The sequence below is a fragment of the Miniopterus schreibersii genome, assembly GCF_964146895.1.
Source record: "Miniopterus schreibersii genome assembly, chromosome: 8".
In the NCBI taxonomy this organism is placed as follows: domain Eukaryota; kingdom Metazoa; phylum Chordata; class Mammalia; order Chiroptera; family Miniopteridae; genus Miniopterus; species Miniopterus schreibersii.
The window spans coordinates 10,808,241-10,825,052 of NC_138109.1; the positions used below are offsets into that span (position 1 = coordinate 10,808,241).

General features: G+C 51.5%; 2 protein-coding genes across 14 annotated transcripts in view; one reads left to right on the top strand and one right to left on the bottom strand.

Annotated features, from left to right (window-relative positions):
• Nucleotides 1-490: 490 nt before the first annotated feature.
• PLA2G2C (phospholipase A2 group IIC) overlaps nucleotides 491-16,812 on the top strand; it is a 32,114-nt gene continuing 15,792 nt past the window's right edge. For 2 of the 13 annotated variants that reach the window (XR_013999348.1, XM_081144482.1), the window contains exon 1: nucleotides 15,637-15,782. Coding sequence is in view for 1 of the 13 variants with exons in the window: in XM_081144471.1 (XP_081000597.1) it covers nucleotides 565-576; nucleotides 674-864; nucleotides 3,187-3,321 (338 nt within the window). In the remaining 12 variants the exon portion in view is untranslated. Of the gene's footprint in view, nucleotides 613-673; nucleotides 865-3,128; nucleotides 3,322-15,524; nucleotides 15,783-15,887; nucleotides 16,111-16,812 lie in introns of those variants that run through there. The other 11 variants (XM_081144480.1, XM_081144471.1, XM_081144473.1 and 8 more) reach the window with 11 other exon arrangements.
• Nucleotides 9,874-16,314, bottom strand: UBXN10 (UBX domain protein 10). Its single transcript, XM_081144486.1, has 2 exons — nucleotides 16,268-16,314; nucleotides 9,874-12,736 (listed from the first exon to the last, which is right to left on the bottom strand). The coding sequence occupies exon 2, from the start codon at nucleotides 12,719-12,721 to the stop codon at nucleotides 11,882-11,884; it is 840 nt and encodes a 279-aa protein (XP_081000612.1). The 5' UTR covers nucleotides 12,722-12,736; nucleotides 16,268-16,314; the 3' UTR covers nucleotides 9,874-11,881.

Sequence of the window (16,812 nt, forward strand, 5' to 3'; positions counted from 1 at the left end):
CCCTCTCTGAGCCAGTCTCCTCGCTGGAGTCCCTACCTGAGCCGTCTAAGGGGCCTTTGATTTCTACTCTCCTTATACCACAGGATCTTCAGCTTCCCAGCCCAGAGCAGAGAGCTCGCCGGCCCCTCCTTAAGCGGGGCTCACGCCAGATTCCCCTCGCTGCCCTCACAGTCCCTTCTGCTTTCTTCCTTTTTTTTGTTTTTTGTTCTTAACAAAGAAAGGGGGGAGAGCCTTCCCCGCCTATTCCCGTCTCCCCCCCCTTCATTTCCATGTGGTCACAAACACTTTTCAAACCACCCCTTCCCCAGAGATGGTGGTCGTGAGCGGAGCACTCTCTGGGGTCACTGTGATGTCTTTGAGGGCATCTGTTCCCCTGGGCACGCTCGAGAAAGCCAGCAGACCTCACAGGGAGGGATTCGGTACAGTTGGTGCAACAGAACCACCGGGAACCAATTAACAGGCTGAACACCAGAGGAAGGGCGATGCCAAAGAACAGGCGCCCCGTGGAAAACAATTACCGGCGTGGGGCGGAGGCGGCAATGTGGGTCAGCTCTCGGCCAGGAAATGGTCCTACAGGTGCAAACGGGGCTCCCTTCTGGAAGCAGAAGCTAGGTAAAGGTTTTCTTTCTATATTTGGGTGGATGACCACCTGGCTGCCTTGTCCCTCCCCCAGGTTTCTGAGGCAGCTGGTCTTGGCTTCTCCCTCCCCTCTGAGAGAAGGCGGCTCAGCTCGGGCCTTCTCACCTTGACCTTCTGGCTGATGATCCCGAGAGTGGGGGCTGGACTCTGCTTTGTGAACGGTCCGGACAGGCTTCCCGCGTTGCTCTCTCGCATTTTGAGGACACTTGGTGTTGCCTGGCTCAGGTGTGCTACATTCTGTTTTGTTTGTTTGTTTGTTTGTGAGCATACTCCATGGCGCTTGTAAAGATTCACCGGTTTTTAGATGAGTCTCTGGGGTGCCCTGAAATTAAGAGCAGCAGCCAAGCTTAAGGACGCTCCTGGGGGCAGTTTGGTGGAGGAGAAACAGGGACTCCGGGGTTCAGATCAGGTGGGGATGAACTGGAGCCCCACAAGCCCTCAGTGCCCACACCCAGAGGCTCAGGTGTGTAAGAGCCACTGCGATGTTAAACCTCCTCACCTGTCACGGTCACGGGCATTGACAGTGTACAAAGCACGTCTGTATATTTCTTCTCTTTGTGGTTCCTCAGAACAGCTTTGGAAAGTAATCGGGCCAGGTGTGACCACCTCTGCTCTGCAGAGAAGGAACCTGAGGCTCGAGAAGGCTCTGGGCCTGTGTTTATCCATCAAGATCGGAGGACGGTCTCCCAGTGCCCCGGCCAGTGGTCTCCCCCCACACCATGGCGTGTTGGGGTGTCCTGTCAGGCCCTGGGTCAGGCAGGTAGTGGTGCTCAGGAAAGCATGTTCCTGTATGTCTTGTCAACCTTATTTTAGGAACTCCTTTGCATTTACTAGTGACTCAGGGAGGCTGGCCCTGACTGCCTGGTAGGGGAGCTTAGCCCCTGGTTGCCACTTTCCCTCAGAGGCCAGAGCCCCAGCACCTGGACAGGCATCTTTCTAGGCAGTTCCTGACTCTACCCCAGCAAGCCCAGAGGGGAAGCTGCCTCGCCTAGACACCCACGGCCTCCCAGGGAAGCAACAGTGTTTACCAAGCGCTCCGGGCTCTGCTCTCTGGTGTCCACTCTGGTGCAGCTTGGTTTTGAGGCCGTTTCCCTCCTTGACACACTTTGGCCTCTGAATTATGTGCAAGTGTTGATCAAACCCCAAGGTCCTCTCCTTTTTGGGCACTGCTCAGGGAGATTTCATGGGAGCTTTTTTGGCACAGGGCCCTAGCGATGGCTGGGCTTCTGCTGGTCTCTTCTTAGAAGAACAAAGACCTGTCATCCTCAGCTTAGCGACATCAGCCTCCTCCCATGACAAATGCCAGCTGACAGCTAGTCATGTAGCATTTCTTAAAATGGCACATGAGAAAGTTTGCAAAAGCAGTTGTCTAGAGTTTCTTAACTGTCGCCAGCCAAGTTGTCTTCCTAAACTAAGTCCAGTAGAATCCTGCCTGGACTGCTCTTCAACCGGATGGACTTGCTGTAGCTCACACTGTCCCCTCCCCCAATACTGGTCCATGCAGTAAGCACTTGGCATGAAACAGCTTCCGAGGCACTCTCCAGGGCCCCGTTACAGAGGGCGAATGTTAGGGATGAAGGAATTCGTTATGTACCTGTAGGACTTGAATGTCTTTTTTTAAAACCAGGAATTGAGAAGTGTAACTAATGAGCACACTGTTGAAGCTATCCACCCCCTCATTAAATGTTAGAGCCATTTCCCAGGTTGGCTGGAAATGAAAATCCCCAAAGAAAGGCCACCCCATCAGTTAACCAGGAACTTTTTTTAAAAAGTGTGATAAATATTCAATAGACATTTTGAGAAACAAAGAGCATTTACCAGAGGCCTCCAAACACACACACACACACCCTGATTTCCATTAGGATGTGCATGGATGAGAGGAGAAGAGGAAGAGATTTCTCTCCGTGGTATATTCTTTGTTATCAAAGAGCAGTTAGTTTAGGATTTCAGGGTTCAGACGATTCTGTACTGTCTCTCCCTTCTCTTCAGGAACCCTCCTGTCATTATGGCTTTTTAAAAATATATATATTTTTAATTGATTTTTAGAGAGAGAGGAGGGGAGAGGGAGAGAGAGAAACATCGATGTGAGAGTAAAACATCTACCGGCTCCCTCCTACACACCCCTACAGGGGCTCAAGCCCACAGCCCGGGCCTGTGCCCTGACTGGGAATCAAACCCGCACGGGACTATGCCCAACCCACCAGCCACCACGGCCAGGGCATCATTATGGCTTTTGATGACTCTTCCAGAGCCCACCCCAGGGTTGCTGTGAGGTTAAAAGAGAGAGTCCCCAGAAAGCTTGTGCTTTGGCACCTGGCACAGAGCAAGTGTTTAGGGTATTTGTTGCCCATCTTATTTGTAATATCACCATTAGGGGAGGAGATGTGTCCCTTTAAGTGAATGGAGAAATAGAGGCAGAGGTCAGGGAGGAGTGTTGCTGGGGGTGGGAAGGAAGGTATTTCAGTGAGTTGCAGGCTTTTCGTACACAGATTGGATACTGGCGCCCCTCCCCCAGAGCCTATGGACCCCCTTGTTACCAAATCGCAGCTGGTTCCAATGCCCAGTCGCTGAGCCGGGTGTGGGCATTGAGCAGGACGTGCGCATCGGAGACGCTGGAGACTCTGGTCTGCTGGGCAAGTCACTCTTCCTTCCTGCATCCCACGGCCTCCTGGATCAAAGGAGGTGAGCCATCCATTCTTCTCGTCTGCTTCAGCCAGAAACTGGCCCCCAGTTTCACAGGCGGCTGCAGAAGGGAGTTCTCGCTGTGGCACAGTCAGGGCGTCAGGTTGAGGGTTGGAGGCCTTGGGCAAGTCCGGCCCCCTTTCTGCTGCTTGGAGAAAGCTGTACCCACAGACACTTCATACAGGGGGTCCCACAGACTAACTCATGCCTGTGTTCTCCCATGATTCAAAGAGTTGGGGCCTTTGCCACCACTTTGCCTGCTGGCCCACACGTCCCCTGGATTTAATGACTGGGGTGTAGGTTGGCCTGTGAGTGGCTGAAGAGCTCTTCTAGGAAGCACACCAGGTGACACTGTGCGGTGACCCAAGGGCCCCAGGGAAGGACCGGAGAAGGAGCAGTTCGGGAGAAGAGGGCAAGCAGACAGCTGAGGACAGAGGGGTCAGGCTGGGGGTGGACAGAGAGCCCTTGGCGGCCCGTCAGGCAGAGGTGCCTGCTCAGGAAGGATCTTCTAAGTTTCCATTTGAGCATGTGCGCGAGCGACTCCACCCATTTTCCTAGCAGAGCTTTTGATGAGAGTGGTGACCATGTGCCACACTCAACTCTCAGTGCTCTGTGTGTGTTAATTCATGTAATTCTCACAGCTCTGGGAGCCAGGACACTAAGTACCTTCTAAAAACTCCAGGAAACTGAGGCACGGAGAGGTTAAATAACTTGCTGCAATTGACAGGTGGGTCCTGACAAGCAGAGCAGGGGTTGATGAGGAGGGAGTCCAAGCAAGGATTTGAGAACCCAGGGCAGCCACTGGTCTGCCCTTTTGAGACTGAGATGAAGAGACTCGTAGACCGTGGGTGTTGGCAGGGACCCTGATGTGACCTGGCTCAGCCCAGCAGTTCTTAGCCTGGCTGACGCTTAAGGATTTCAGGGGTGGGGGGAGGTCTAAAACCCCAGAGACTGGGGCAGATCTTTTTAAAAAGCTCCAGAGCCTTTTGGACTCTGGGGTCTCCTTTAAAAACCCATTGTTCAGTTTTTGACTGTTGGACACAGTCTTAAGAGTTCAAGGCTGTTTGGGAGGCATTTCTGGCTGTGCTGGGTCAAAGGTTTGTTGGTGATGGGCCACGTTGTCCCCAATGCTTGCAGTCTCGCCCTTGTCTGCCAGCTACGCACCCGCCTTTTGCACACTGGTCGTCCCACTCCTCTGTCTGAACATGAAGGGACAGCCTTTGGGGTTGACTGCGAGTGTGGGTGGTAATTTATTGTCTCTTAAGCAGATGGCCTACACCTTGGGCTTCCTGGAGGATGGGACTGAGGACTTTAGCCTGGTTGGTCCCAGATGCCTTGGCTGGCCCAGCCTAGCGGGGAATGATTTGAACAGTGTAGCACAGCCTGAAGAGCCAGGACAAGCCCAAGAGCATTTCAGCAAGGCCTAGGAGTGTCTCCTCAATGGCCCCTCTCTAGCCTAAATGGCACTGGTGGCAACGGCTCTCTGCACAGTGGCCTGACTTCCTGTGCTCCCAGCCTGGCCTGGTCTCAATCTGCCTCTCATACCTTCTTAAACCCCAGTGAAAAGGCCTAGATGACAGTGACTTGGTAGCCCAGGCATTCAGACTGAATCCCATGGCTTTGACCAGACTCCGTGAAGCTGAGCATTCAGACAGCCTTCCACGGCTATTTGTTGTAGATCAATAGGAATATTTTCTGCCACTAGTGCGCGTGGTTGGTTTCAGTCTATTGTCAAATGAGATAAAAGACAAGCATAGTACTTACCACATCCGGTGTTTTTAATTTACATGCCTCTTCCCACTAGATTGGAAATTGCTTGAAAGTAAAGACCTGTCCGATTCATCTTTAGGCCCCATTTCTGGTGCACGTACTTGTTCAGTTTGTTGGCTCAATAAAATGATATATATTTAAGTGAGGCTTGGTTCATAAAAATCCAGCATGCATACAATTCAGTTCATGAATATATGTATCTTGAAAAGTAATGCTTATATTGCGTCTGATGCACATATCAACAAATATGAAGACAGACATATATCTCTCAGCCCCCCGTCAGTCCCCACTTTCCTTGGCTGTAATTGGAATAGAATGTCCCAGATTATGACAGCAAATTAACCACACTTTGAGTTTTTAACATATTTAAATATGTTAAAAGACATGTAAAAATGTTATTTAATAGCAATCAAAGACATGCAATAAAACTCCAAAAACCAAGTCTTTTGGTTTCTATTTTCCACCAACAAAAGGAAAATTATAGAAAGCAGTAACCTCAGCACTGAGGATGCTGCAATGAAACTGTCAGGTGCTTGCTACATAATTCTTTGAAAAGCAAGCAAACATAAAGTGTTTTATATCATTTGACTCACCTACCCCATCCCTGCAAACCTGTCCTAAAGAAATAATTCAAAAGATGCAGAAAGCTACATAAATAAAGATTCCAGCATTTGCTTCTATAGCAAACCCCCCAGAAACATATCAGTGTGCCGTAAAAGGTAAATAGTTTAATAAATTACAGTATAATGTGATGAAAAATTACTGTCTTAAAATAATTATGAAGACTGTAGAAATTTGGAACAAGAATATAAAACTGCTGGCGTTTGCTAGGATGACAAAAGTTAAAAATAGGCCTGTGCACCTACCGGCAAGAAAGTCATGTGCAAAGGAAACTTAATGGTTCGAGTGAAATAATATCTGCCAAAATATTCACAGCGGTGATCCCCGACTGAAAGGATTATGGATGATTTTTATTTTCCTCTTCAATCCTCTCTATTTTCCGTTCTTAAAAAAAGGATGTGTTTTATTTATGGGGCAGAGTAGTGGTATCTGTAAGAGTGAGCCTCTTCTGCCTAGAGAAATCTTGCATGTTATGGGTTAGCATCTACTTTAATACTATTTTATAATGAAATTAGGTATTACTTTTTTTAAGTAAATAAATTACATACCCAGAAGCTGACCGCTTCTCATGACATCTGTGGCTTCCACTCAGGTCTTCACCTCTCACTTGGATTATAGAAGTAAGAGCTTCTGCACGGTCTTCCATCCCCGACCCTTGCCTGTCCTCGGCACAGCAGCCAGAGCGCTGATCTGGACACACGGCAGGCAGGGCTCCCTGCTCGGTACCCCGCAGCGGCTCCCCACTGGTGCCTAAAAGGCCGCGTGGAATCTGTCTCCTCGCCCCCACCTCCCACAGTGCCACCCCTCCCTAGCTCCAGCCGCGGGCCACCTGCCGTCCCTCTAACAGGCCAGATGTGCTCCCTCCTTAGGACCTTTGCATGCCCTCTGCCAGGAACCTGCTCCCTTCCCCACCCCCAGCCCCACATCTGCACAGCTCACTCTCAGTTTCAAGTTCTCCGCTCAGATGTTACCCTGTCAGTTCGGTCTGCCTGGATCACCCACGTTTCAGACCTCTTCTACGCTCTCCAGATCCCCCTTACCCTGCTCTGCTTTTGTTTCGCATTGCATGGACCCTTTCTATCACCCCAGGTTATTTATTATGTGTATTGTTTCTCTTCTGTCTCCCCAAGTTAGAATGTAACCTCCACAAAAACAGGGATTTGGGGCCAGCTCTGCTTATTGATGGACCTCACAGATAGGTGCTTATTTGTATTTGTTGAATGGATTTGTTATAGATTATTTGAATAAGAGCAGGGTCTGCTTGGAACTCTGTTGAGAAGGAAAAGAGAGAGCCGAGGCCCAGGCCTGGGTTTGGGAAGCAAACCCTCTAGAGTCTGGAGCCATGTCAGTCTGGTCTGTTTTGACACTGCCGTAACCCAGGGCTGATGCAGGGCTGGGTTGGGGGCAGCAGGCGATTTCCAGACCGTATTTCCCAGTTGCTGCCATGCTCCCATGGTTTGTCTGCAAGCGCCTGGCCACTGCTGTTCACAGGCCTGGGGCCAGAGCAGACGCAGGCTGCCCATGGGTGGTACTCCCCAAGAGTGGACCCATGAACCCTATTTCTTTGTCAGAGGACAGGGGTCAGAGGTGGTTCTCAGCCCGTCACAAGAAGGACCAAGGCCCCGACTGCACAGATGTGATTGTAAAGCACAGGGGGGCATGAAAATTATGAAACTGGGAGCTTTGTTAATTAGGCCCAAGGACAGTGCTATTCTTTACCCTCCCTTGAAAAAAATGCATCTCAAATCAGCTGCTGGGTGTGAATGACTGGAAAGAAAGGAGGCAGAGAAGGGGAGATATAAACAATGTGTTGTTTCACTGAACAAGGGCTTCTTTTCAAGTGACCTTGGTCAGTATTCATAACAGGAGGGTTAGATGGTAATTGATTTTGTTTAACCTACACATTAAGTGAAAGAGCAGCCTTTTTAGTCGCATCTCTTCTTAATTAAAGCAATTAATAGCTTAGGGATTCTCTGTATGCCTTGTCCAAGCTCATTCATGCATCTCCTTTATATGGAGGGAGACTGCTGGGACGTGTCTCTCCCCACCCACCATGTGTGTGTCTTGCTGCTGTGGTGTTTGTTTGTTTTTGTAGAAACAGTCACATTGGGGATGTGGTCAGCTTGAAGTCCCCTTGAGTAAATCCCACCTTGTCAAACTATCTTGCAGCTTTTTTTCCCCCCACTTAAGAAAATAGATTCTATGTCCAGAATCTGACCAGCTCCCATAACATCTATGCCACCACCCTGGCCCACGCCACTAGCATCTCCCCTGGTTACTGTCCACGGGCAGGAATTGCTCTTCCATCTTCTACTCTGACTCCTGCAGCCCACTCGACACAGCAGCAGGACCCTCAGAATGAGGCCTGATAATGGTACCCATGGCAGTTGTCACATCAGTCGTGCAGCTTCTTTGGAGAGGATTTAAGTGGGTCCAAAAATACCTGCAGGTGTTTGTTCTTGCACATGGGCTGCTCAGGGGTGCTGCTGCTTCCTAAGCTGTTTGAACGTAGAGGAACACAGAGAGGTGTCAGAAAGGGCTGGTGGAAAATGTCATCCCCAGTGGAGATACAAACTGAAAGAGCCAGTTTTATTTTTGTAACGTGAGCGACTGTCTTGTACGTCGGTGAGTCACCAAAAGTCTGCTCCACGTGGACTGCTAGCTCCTCCGCAGTGGCCTCTGCCCTCTCCACTTAGGTGGCGGGCTTTGGCTGGTTCAGGTTTCAGGTAAACAGGCTCACGAGCTTGTAATTGTGTTGCGGTGTTGCCTCAGCGGGCTCAGAAAAACCAATGCTCCTGCTTAACTCTCTGCGTGATTCCCAAACTAATGCTAAATAATCCAGTTTTCTTTGCAATTCTGTTAAAAGGTAGGAAAGTAGATCCTCTTATCCTATAAAAGGCTCACCTAAGATGTACCCCGACCCACAGGAAACTGTGCACCCTTTTATCTCAACCCATTATGAAGACCTTAATGAAACATTCCGTAAAGAGAAACTCTTTTGCCTCCTGGGACAGGGCTTCATTTGACACTGAAACCCATTTAAAACGGCAGAAGCGAGCATGAACAAAAGCGGAGTTCGGTTTGGGTAACGCCTGCTTTTGTCCCGCGTGATAGTGATCTGTCCCCGGACTGCTCACTCTGGGGCCTGTCCGAGCGTCTTTGTCTATACGGTGTTTTATGTGGGAGCTCTGGGGTGACTGCTGGTCCGCGGTCTCGCTCACAGGCCGCCTCTTCGGCAGGGCTGCCCTGGCTTGGCAGCTGCTGGCTGCGTCCCCAGGTACTTTCAGGGCAAAGACTGTTGTGTTAGAACCACCTGCCATCTGTCGGTGAAAATGTTTTGGATTCTAGATCATGAGTCACTCGTTTCTCCTGCTGTTCCTTCTGCTGCTGGGCCTAATCTGCCTATGGGACTCTACCGGGGGACGTGCTGGAAGACCTTGTCGTGAAGCTTTGTCCTATGCAAGGTTCATATCCCCAGTGACCAGTCTTCCTGGTGCCACCGCTAGAAACCGTGGTGGAGAGCTGCCTTGGCATTTCCATGAGAGGGGGGGAAGAGACAGTGCCATCCAGCCTGAGCCTCCCTCTGGGGTCCTTCACGGGTAAAGCCTCAGCAGCCAACTTCAGCCTGGTCTGAGCTGAGGGTCCAGAGGTGGTTCCACGTTTCCTTGTCCACACTCTCTTGCTCAGGTGCCAATAGCCGAGTATGGCACGGGTGGGCCCTCCATGACTGTTGGTTAAATGAATGACTGAGGGTAAAGCTGACCAACCCGGGGCCACCAAGAGGAGCGCACCGGGCCTAGCTTAGGCCATCAGGCCAGAGTGCCTAATTGGCAATACCATACGCAGAGCTGCCAAGAACTCTGAAATTCTGACACAGTCTGCTCTTGCCAACCTCAAGAGGAGAGTATGTGAAATAATTTCCAGGAGAAATTCGGAGACTCTTCCATACAAGCAAGCTTCATGCTGTGATAGGAGCTGACAGCAAGAGCCGTGGGAGGGGTGGCATCTGCAGGGCCTGGGATCGAGAACTTGGAGCTAACAGCAGAGCCAAATGCCTTGCCAAGGAGAACACTGAAGATCAGGTTAACGAGCCCCTCTGTCCACTAGAGTGTGGCAGCCGAAGCCTTGGGCTCAAATATAAGATGCGCTTCTCCAGTGACTCAGTTTCACACAAATCGGTTTTATTGTGAGAATCATATTTTGTCCATCAAAAAAGTTTATTAAGCTGGTTCAGATCTAGCTTTATTCATATATCCTAAAATATGTCCATGCTTCCTGCCTTCTATATTTTCCAACCCCCACCCCCAAATTCTAAGCTGAACAGCAGCAGCAAACCCCTAAGTGCGGAGGTTTCTAACTCCTTCGAGCTTGCCCCATTTCCCTGCAGTGTGCTCAAGATTTCCTGCCTGAAGAAATTACCGAATCCCAGGTGGGTGGCGTTTTATTCTTGCCGCAGAATAGGTGTGATTTCGTGGGAGGCTCTTCCCCCAGCCTGCTCGCTCGATCAAAGGCAGAGTTATGTACTTGAGTCCCGGGTGGGAGGTGAAACTCCTGTACTGTACTGCGAGTGTCAGGCTCGAGCCACTGTCCCTTCTGTGATGGTCAGGAATTGGGAGACCTGGCCTGTTGCATGGGCTCCCTCAGGCACTGCCAGCCTCAGCCGACCTCTGCAGTCAGAGGAGCTGCTGACCAAACCCTTCTGGTCTTAAGGAAATTTCACCACCTATTCTAGGTTGATTGGGTGGTGTGGGGTGCAGTTAGGACAGGGTGAGCCTTCTTCAGTGGAAATGGTGGCGATGCTTATCTCCATGGTTGAGTATTGATTTGCTGGAAGCCACGTTTCCAACCACATTCCTTATCTATGCCCAAGATGCGCTTGGTGCGGAGGCAGCAACAATGATAAGCTTCTAGAACTCCTGCCTTCTCTGTGCATATCAGTTCTCAGGGCTTCATGATGGCCCGGCTCTGGGAGGTGGGGGATGGAGGTGGGGACACACGTTTCCCTACTCTGAGTAGTGATTTGGCCATAAAGGGGATCCAGATGAGACGTGGGAGTCTTGCTAAACTAGCAATACAAGGGAACTTTGGCAAATTGTCCATGTCACCACTCAGAGTTGGAAAAACAAGGCTCTGTGGTTTTCAACACAGCCACAGGCTGAGGTGGTCAGAAGTGCTTCCTGCCACCCAGCCGGACCGGACACTCGGACACACGGTCTCTCAGCACAGGCACAGCGTGTGACACCAAATCCAGGTGCCCTGCCCCTGCGGAGGATCCTAAATCAGAGAATAGGCACATCCACACCCAGGTGAGCCGGGGGGCCTTTAGTACAAACCCGCAGACTTGTAGGTTTACACTTACAAAACAAAAGATTCTATTACTGACAGAAGCAAAGGAAATCAGATCACGCTGGCTTTCCTCAGTTTTGGAAGAAATTTGCACTCAGAGAGCAGCTACCAAATGCTGTAAACCTGGTCAGTCTCTATTTCAAAGTGGCTACCGGCTAATCTACAGCCTAGAAGTGATTTGCTTTCCAGCTCTCAGACTGTTTTAGACATTGGATGTAGTGGGGGATTTGTACCAGCGAAAGACCTGTTCTTTCTGCTTTGGCCACCTCATACAAACAGAAAACCCCAAGAAACACTAGCCACCTATGCTCAGCAAAGGGGCTGCTTCCAAGGTAAGGTCACCACCTGTTTCTTAAAGATGCTTTCAAGAAATACAAATGCCACTTCAACATTTCCTGAATCCTGGTTATTTACCCAGACCAGAATCCTCTCTGGGAAGTGTTTAATCCTGCATCAAATACAGAAAGGCAAACCATTGGCTTCAAGAGAGAAAGACAGTTCACTGTAAAGGAGAGCAGGTGCCCCAGGAAGGTCCCAAAGCTCTGGGAAGGAGAAGGCCTGGGCACAGCTCTTGTAGGAAAAGCCCTGGTAACTGAGCAGTTCGCTCCAGGAGTGGAGAGAATTTAACAACTGGAAGAGAATCTTAGCGCACTTGGTGCAGGTGCAGGTTTCACTGCTTCAAAGGAGCTGCTGTGAAGAAGAGAGTCCCAAGAATCATAGCTGTACCAGGTTCACGTGGCACTTGGAACCGCCTGCCCGGGAGGCCATGGCACCTGAGCATGCTCCTTGCTGAGTCCCAGGACCCCAGGGGGTGGCTGTGGACTCAGCCCCACCGCTCCCCATCTTCCTGTGAGATGCCCAGCACCAGAACCGACTTGTGAGGGATCCTGCACTCCTGCAGAGACTTGGTGAGGTCAGAGAAACACCTCCTGGGCACCTCCATCGTTTCAATGCTGCAGTGTTGGTAGGTGGCCTTGTTCTTGCGCTCGGCCACGGCCACAATGGTCTGTAAGTCATCAGTTGGCCGGAAATGGCGAACGAACCTTCGGCCCGATGGTGATCTGACGGCAAGTAGCAGCCTTGGCTCCTGATCGGAGGGTTCCTCGGGGTCCCCAGCCCCTGAGGCGCTCTGTCTCTTGGCCTGGATAATGAGCATCCTCTCCCGGGAGTGAAGGGGGGCTCTGGGATCGTCCTGGCTTGGCTTTGTGGTGCGGGTCTCCTCTTGGATGCAGCTCAGCTGCAGAGAGCCGGCCCTTTCAGCTACCGTTTCCACAGCTCCCTCCTCCTGGGCCTTCCTGCTGATGGAAGGGAGGACCCGGTATTTATTGAGGGAGGAGGAAGCCCCCATGGGCACCTGCTGCAGCAGTTCAGGGACATCATCGGGAGCTCCCTTATTTGGAGACCTGGGCGCACAGGCTCCTGCTTTCTGGCTGCCTGGCGACTCGCAGGGAATGGCTGGAGGTGGAGAGGACGGCGTGCAGCGAGAGCGCACCCCTGTGCCCTGGGGTTTGTGTAGACTCGGCCGTGTACGTCCCTTGGCCGACTTGGGCCTTATGACGTGCATGGTCAGTGAGTTTGGCTGCCAGATGAAGCGGTCGGCTGCTGTGCTGACGGCGGTGCTGCATTCAGGGGGGCCTATATTCACAGGGGCTTCTGTGGCCATTGCTTCTTAAGACCCCTAAGGGAGCAGAAGAAAAGAGAGGAGGCCATGGATTAAACTTCCTGGGACTTCTGGATCCAGCCACTCCCCAGGTACCAGAATAAGCCAACTGGCAACAATGGAAAAGGGCACTATCTGTAATTCATTCATTCATTCATTCATTCATTCATTCATTCATTCATTCATTCCAGGTATTGGAATGTATCAGTGAACCAAAATCCTTGGAACTTAAATTATTATAGTGAGGAAAAACAAGTGTTAAACCTACAAGTAAATAGATATTTTTCAAAGAGTAACTGCAATGAAGAAAATAAAGCATTACATCGGAGAGTGACCAGGGTGGGGACTAACTCTGATTCTTAATTCGGGGGGCGGGGCAGGCTTCAAGCTGAGAGACCAGAATGGTGAGAAGGAACCAGCTATGTTGCAACCTAGACCAGGGTCAGCTAACTTTCTGTCAACACTTTCGGCTCTGGGAGCCACTGCAAGGTCTTGGGTTCCTGCCTCCCTCTGAATCCTGACCACTACTGGAACCCACAGGATGGCCAGCCCTCTAAAGACCTGGTAACTTGCCAGTGCCTCATGGTCCCTAAGCAGCGGCATGTTTGGGTGCAAAGGACCCAGGTTCTGGAGTCCCAAGACCTGGGTTCAACTTCATGCTCTGTCTGGAGCTAGCTAAGTGACCACAGGACAGTTGCTCCATCTTTCTGGTATATCACTTTCCTCATTTATAGAATTAGCCATATAACCCTGAAGACATTATTTAAATACCTCTGAACATGAGTCTCTTTATCTGAAACATGAGGATAGCAATATGAAATAGCATAGGTAGGGCCGAGCCCACCAGGCTTGGTGTATAGTAAAGACTTAATTAAATGGTTCAGGGCTTTTTTTGCTTTTGGTTTTCTGTTTATTTACTGCTTTTATTATTTTAGGCCCAAATGCTTTGCCTGTTGCTTCGGAGCTCTTCCCAGGGGGTGGGGGGTGGGGGGTGGGGGTGGCAGTTAACTCTAACCAGCTGGTTGAGTCATGGGACTCACGGCCGCCCGCCCACTGCACAGAAATGGCGGGAGGTTGATTCCAGTGGGCTACTGCCTACTAAAATTGCTTCGAAAATATGAGATCGATGCTTTCTAACAAATCCCTTCTAATCCCGCACTTTAATCTTACACTTACCTCAGATTCACTTACTCCCCGATACCTTCATCCCACAATCCCCAACGATGTAACCCGAGCCCCTCAGCTCTGCTCTCCACCAGCACTGTTCTGTGCACATTACCTAATTATTGCCTAATTTTAGGGAGCCTCTCCTTCCTCTCCATTAAAACCACAACTGAGCAACACACAATATCCCTGTATGTCCCTGAAATCCTACTCAGTGCAGCATCTTGCACAAAGCTACCCTCTCTTTCTGTACTTAACGGCCTCTGCCTTTTCTCTGTTCTACTCAGAGACCCAGCCTCCCTATGCTCCCATTTTCCATTTCTCGCTCGTCTTTCACACCCAATCTGGCGGCTGGGAGTTCAGGAGCCTTCTCCTTGGCATCCAAAACGCCTGCCTGTCTCCTTGTTAATCTATTTTCTGATCAACTGTGAAGAATGTTGGGTTTCTTCCCCCCGCCCTTTTAGTGCAGTTCTAACGTCTTTCCCTTGTAATTAAGCAATTCTGCACTTTAACTCGGGACAGCTCGAGGAGGTCATCCTTGTCCAACTGTTCTGCCAAAGATAAGCTCAACCGGCACAGAGACTCCCCCTCTCTGCCCACCCTCCTCGCTGGCGGAATGGCTATTAATTTGCCACAGCTTCTACAGAATTATCACAGGCCTGGCTTCCAACTCCCACACATGCCTCGGGAAGGTTTTGCTTGTCAGTGAGTTTGGTAACTTAGAAACCCCTTCCCTAACAACTTTGAAGAGCAGAGTCATGTGTTCTCCCAGGCTCTCTGCTGGATTATTTTTAAGTCAAACTTGAGTCTGTGCATGCACTTTCTATACCTCTTGGTACCATATAATTACCCGTGTTCAGGGGGTGTCATATTCAAGACACGCTGGTCAAAAGATAACATGACTGTGAGCTATCTCAGAGCAAAACCTCAGTTATGATTCATTCCTGTAAGCCCACTCATGGTTATTTAGAGACTAACACCTCCTTCAGGTAAAACCATCCCATTGAACCTGCTTTCATAACCCACTGCCTCCTCTCCAATGCAGGGACCATCTGTTACGTGGCGGGAACATCAACCCTCCCCAGCATCTCGAACGTGGAGAGGGGAGGTGGGGCAAACAGGTGTTTGGGGACCAGGGCCAACTTTGTGACTTTATACTCACACCTTGGGTCCTGAACCCCTGTCCACCCCCCTCAGTCCAGAAAGCCTTCTGCAGCATCCATCACTATCCCTGCTCTGCTCATTTCACCAACTCTAGGCCTGGCAGACACAGCCACAGAGTGATCTGACAAGATCTAGGCGTAGGCATCCATCAAGCTGCCAGCTGAATAGGGAAGTGGCCTGTTTATTTAAACATAAGAGCTGCGCCCAGAGGCCTGCTAGGAGTCAGGAAACAAACATTGAGGACTGTTCCCAAGGAGCTGCCAGAAGGGCAGGTGCTCCTTCCTTAAAATTAATCACCAAATCAGCTGGAAAGAAGGCAAATTTGATAGGAGCAGCGAATGCCAAATTCCCGAGGGCCCACCTCCCACCACAAGGGTCAGACCACCCAATTTCACTCACAGCCCAAATCTAAATCTACTGTGGATGCGATAAAATATAACCACCCACAGACCATCTGCGGGTATGGACTGGGACGCATACATTCGAATTGGTTTTAAAAAAATATTTATCAGTTAATACAATCCCCCTGCCAATTCCCACCCCTCCTTGTGAGGCTTTTAGGATAAAAACGCTCAGGAGAACCAACAGGAGGTGGCCGTGGGCCTGAGGCTGAGAAAACTTTGGTACCATTCCCAGCTGGAACCAGGACGAATGGTTAGAATCCACTGTCCTGTGCAGACTGCCACGTCTAAGGGGCGAGTGGAGACACTGGACACACGCCACCAAGTGCTCAAAGGTTTGGAAAAGGCCTTGGGAATGATTCCCAGGGGAATGAGTGGGTGGGTGGGTGGAGGGGGCCGCTCCCGAAGGAAACCAACTAACGCAGCCGCAGGGGGCCGTTGGGGGAGGGGCAAGAACTTGCAGAAACTGAGTTGACTCGGGAGGAAGAGCACCGGCCTGGGGGAGGCTCGGGTCTGGTTCCGGTCTCTCCATGTGACGGGACGTCCTCCGGTCCCTCCGTGTCTGGGTCCTGTCTGTACTGCCCCGCCAGCGGGGCATGGCCCAACGGTTTCCCAGGCCCCTCGGCTGCAGCAGAGCCCTGGAGTTGTCCTATTCCGGCAACGGTGAGCCCCGGCCAGGCTGGCTTTGCCACTGGGGAGCAGCCACTACTCCCGGGGCACCTGTCCTGTCGCCCAGGGGTCGCCCGGGTCCGGGCTGGGGAGGCCCGCCCGCCGGGGCGACTTGCGGGGGGGCGCGGGGCAGAGGCCGGGGCGCGCTCACCTCGCCTCTGCGCTCCATCCGCGCGCGCTCGCGGGCTCCGTCTGCCTGGTAAACAGCCCGGGTCTCCAGGGCAACCGCGCAGGTGGGGGGCCACGTGCTTCCGGCCTGGCCCCGGAACGGGGGGGGGGGGGGGGGGCCGGGTGCAGGGGCGGGGGCGGGGGAGGCGACTGAGAACCTGGAACCAGGTTTCCTGTCTCCCCGGGGAGCGCCTGGAGCTGTGGCCTGGGGCTGGGGGGTGGAGGGGTGGGGGGCAGGCCGCCTGCCTCAAGCCTGGTTTGTGGCCTTGGTGACCCTGCTGGGGTCCCCAGCGTTTAGATGGAGCTGCTGGACTGATTCCTGGTGCCCCGAGAATCTGAGTGGCTGCTTTTAGGGCATCTGTTGGAGTTGGGGTCCGCTTTTCTGCCTTCTCTGTCCTCAGTGCAACTCTTTCAATACCAGGCGCCTGACCTCATTTCCCCACCAGCCTCCCACTCCCCGGCCACGTCCCACCTGGGACCCTGTTTTCAGCTACGCTGACACCTGCTTTCTCCTTCCCCACCATACCC

Excerpts from the sequence above, each read along its gene's own strand:
- UBXN10 (XM_081144486.1), bottom strand. The coding sequence starts at position 12,721 with ATGGCCACAGAAGCCCCTGTGAATATAGGCCCCCCTGAATGCAGCACC.